Genomic DNA, 3994 nt, shown 5'->3' on the forward strand with positions numbered 1-3994 from the left:
AAAAAAAAAAAAAAAAAGATTTGCCATATCTAGGCTGGGCATGGTGGCTCACACCTATAATCCTGGCACTGTGGGAGGCTGAGGTGGGTGGATTGCCTGAGCTCATGGATTCGAGACCAGCCTGAACCAGAGCAAGACTCTATTTATAAAAATAGTCAGGCATTGTGGCAGGTGCCTGTAGTCCTAGCTACTTGGGAGAGTGAGGCAATAGAACTGCTTGAGCCCAAGAATTTGAGGTGGCTGTGAGCTAATATGCCACAGCACTCTACCAAGGGCGACAAAGTGAGATTCTGTCTGAAAGAAACCAAAAAAACAAAAAAACCCAACTTCCATGTAAATCATTTTGCTTATTCAACATTTACTGAGTACCATCTCATATGAGTACTAGGATTATAAAGATGAATAAAAGGTTGCTGAGAGGGAGTGAGGCCTAATGATGGAAGAAGACTTATCAACAGAGAAATCTTTATTTTCTTATTTTTGAGACAGGGTCTTGCTCGGTCACCTGGGCTAGAATACAGTGGTGTCATCACAGCTCACTGCAACCTCATTCTCTTACATTCAAGCTACCTTCCTGCCTTCCCCTCTCAAGTAACTGGACTACAAGTGTACATCATGACTTTGGGGGTGGGGGATGCAAGGAAAAGGAAAAAAGCCTCACCCACCAAATGCGCTTTTCTTCGCTCTTCTTTTTATTTTTTTAATTTTTTTTTATTTTTGAGACATAGTCTCATTCTGGTACCCAGGCTAGAGTGCTATCATGTCAGTCTAGCTTACAGCAACCTCAAACTCTTTGGATATAAGCAATCCTCCTGCCTCAGCCTCCTGAGTGGCTGGGACTATAGGCACCCACCACAACGCCCAGCTAATTTTTTCTATTTTTTGGTAGAGACAGGGTCTCACGTGATCCTTCCACCTCAGCACCCTAGAGTGCTAGGATTATAGACAAGAGCCACAATACTTGGCTACTAAACACACTTTTCAAGGAAGCACAGAAATTTTAAAAGGGACAAGGAATTTATTGGAGTAAGTAATAAAAGAAATGCTAAAAGGGGAAACACTCATATTACACAGGTAAATTGATAAAGAAAGTATCAAGGAGAGAAAAAAAGTAGGCTCAGAACTAGAGCAAGTGTTAAGTACCTGGAACAGATGTAAACCATTAGCATCTGATAAGAACCGAAGCTCTCGATCCAGAAGATATTCCACTGGAACCACAGAACCCAAACCCAGTTTATCTACCAGGGGAGTGAAAGTCTGTGAAATACAATGACAAGAAATTGATTAAAGCTCACAAATTAAAATAAATAATAATTCACTTGAATCTCTAACTTTAGAGAAAGTATCCATTATTATTATATCTTTCATCCCAGTAAATGCAGATAAGCTAAAGTATAAGTCCTTGGAAACACTCTAGCAACCTAGCATTGCCCCTCAAATAACCATAGGAAGCAAACTAAAGTAGAAGTCAGCACAATACTACCATATTGGCTAAAAAGACAGAGGAATGAGAAATTCTCCTCATTCTCCCTAGGGATCTGACTCATCTTGTCAGACTTCAAGGTGGCTAAATCACAGTAAATTCCCAGAATAAAGGTTATATCGCTACCATCTCTAGAATTCCTGAAATCTTGTGAAATTTTTAGTCACTGCTATAAATATGCATGGATAAATTCATATTACTATTTCATAAATAAACTATAAAAGATATGCAGAGACCTCATATCCATTTATGAAAGAGCTTATTCTCAAAGTTCAATCAGAGGCTGGGTGCAATGGCTCACTCCTGTAATCACAGCACTTGGGAGACCCAGGTGGGTGGATTGCCTGAGCTCCCATGTTCAAGATCAGCCTGAGCCAGAGCAAGACCTCATATCTAAAAATAACCAGGTGGCTGGGCATGGTGGCTCACACCTATTGTTCCAGAGCTGTGGGAGGCCAAGGCGGGTGGATTGCTTGAGCTCAGCTGAGTTTGAGACCAGAAGAAGACCAACATGAGCTGAAGTGAGCCAGAATGAGACTCTGTCTCTACAAAAAAAATGCCGGACGTTGTGGCGAACGCCTGTAATCCCAGTTACTTGGGGGGCAAAAGGGCAAGAGAATCGCTAAAGGGAAAAAAACAAAAAAAACAACTTCAAACTAAGATAAAGTGAAAGCCAGTTGAAATTGAAAGCAAAAATAAAAAAAGATAAAATAAAAATAACCAGGTGTTGTAGTGGGCATCTATAATCCCAGCTACTTGGAAGGCTGAGGCAACAGAATAACTTAAACCCACGAGTTTGAGGTTGCTGTGAGTTATGACGCCATAGCACTCTACTGAGGGTGACAAAGTGAGACTCTGTCTTTAAAAAAAAAAAAATTCAACCAGAAAGTGGCTTGAAAAACAAAGAATACCAAACCAAACCAAAACAAACAAAAGTTCAGTAAGTGATAAATATATACAACTCTAATAGGTAAAAATTATTTGTTTTAAATATTACTTAAATTACGGTACAATGGCTCAAACCTATAATGCTAGCACTCTGGAAGGCCGAGGCAGTAGGACTGCTTGAGCTCAGGAGTTGCAGACTACTCTGAGCAAGAGTAAGATTCCATCTCTACTAAAATAGAAAAATTAACTGTCCCTGGTGGTGAGCACCTGCAGCGCAGGCACCCCGTTCTAGGCAGGATAATTGCTTGAACCCAGAAGTTAGACGTTGCTGTGAGCTAGGCTGATATAACAAAAGCACTCCATCCTGGGCAACAGAGTTAAGACTCTGTCTCAAAAATAAATAAATAAGGCTGGGCGCTTGTAGCTCAGTGAGTAGGGCGCTAGCCACATACACTGAAGCTGGCTAGAGCCTGCTAAACAATAATGATAACTGCAACCAAAAAATAGCCAGGTGTTGTGGCGGGCACCTATAGTCCCAGGTACTCAAGAGGCTGAGGCAAGAAAATCCCCTAAGCCCAAGAGTTTGAGGGTGCTGTGAGGTAGACTGATGCCATGGCACTCTAGCCTCAGGCAATGGAGTAAGACTCTATCTCAAAAAAAAAAAAAAAAAATCAACTGATTTTGAACAAAATGCAATAAAAATTGAGGAAAAAAATAAATTTATCTTGCTTGGCCACAGGGGGAAAGAAGACAGGTTTTAGTGGTCCCTCCCGCCATCTGGGCAAGAGCAGGATTCATGCAGCCCTCCTCACCTCCCCCCAGGCTGCAGGTGGGGGCTCCACTGGAGGGTAGTACTTGGGCACGTCCCAGGCCACTGCCGCCATGAACCACTTGAAGTCCTTGCACTTGAGCTGTTTCCGTAGCTCCTTCTGGGCGGAGATGTCCCCTGTGGACAGGTGCCTGTACTCCGGCCGGCGCTGGTAAATGTACTCAGCAAATTCGTCCATCCAGGTCTCAGCCACCCGCTTCAGGTTCTGTGCAGCAGAGTAAACAAACAAAATAAAACAAAACCCGCATCATTTGTTGACTTAGGCACTGATAGGGTGGTTTTAGTCACACCAGATATTGAAAAAAGGAAAAGATCTTGGCCTCATTTGGATCTGGCTGGTGGCTTATTAACCGTGAGAGTTTTCCTGACTAGAGGAGCCAGAGAGGATGGCCTGGGGCTCTGCCTGTCCCTCTGCTCCTGGCAAGGAGCTCAGTTGTCAACCTGGTAACTAATTTAACAGAGCTGGTAAGGTCTGAGCTGGCGGCTGTATTAGCTTTCTTATCACGTTATTTCGTGGTTATGCATTTTTTAATTTTTCACAGAGAACTGAAGGTGTTGTTGAAGCTGGAGGGAATGAAGCTCCTCGAGGCGTCAAATTGTTTTAAAGCATTTCCAGAAACGGGGACCTTAGAAAGATTGAGAACAGACCCGCAGTCATTCTCTTTTCCCAAGTATGGAGAGACAGCCTGGCGCTATTAAAGTCAATACATTGGGTTCTGACACTTTATGCATGTGCCACACGGACGTGAACCAGCATTTACCACGCGGTAGTTGGGCTCCCCCCGCCCCCGCCT

General features: G+C 43.1%; 1 protein-coding gene across 1 annotated transcript in view; it reads right to left on the reverse strand.

The window, feature by feature from the left end:
• KDM3B (lysine demethylase 3B) overlaps positions 1 to 3994 on the reverse strand; it is a 93381-nt gene that overhangs the window by 66814 nt on the left and 22573 nt on the right. Inside the window, exon 3 of the mRNA XM_012807071.2 lies at positions 1125 to 1257. Within this exon, the coding sequence (XP_012662525.1) occupies positions 1125 to 1257 (133 nt within the window). The remainder of the gene's footprint in view (positions 1 to 1124; positions 1258 to 3994) is intronic.

The sequence above is a fragment of the Otolemur garnettii genome, unplaced genomic scaffold (genome assembly GCF_000181295.1).
Source record: "Otolemur garnettii isolate 467f Iridium unplaced genomic scaffold, OtoGar3 scaffold00003, whole genome shotgun sequence".
Lineage (NCBI taxonomy): Eukaryota > Metazoa > Chordata > Mammalia > Primates > Galagidae > Otolemur > Otolemur garnettii.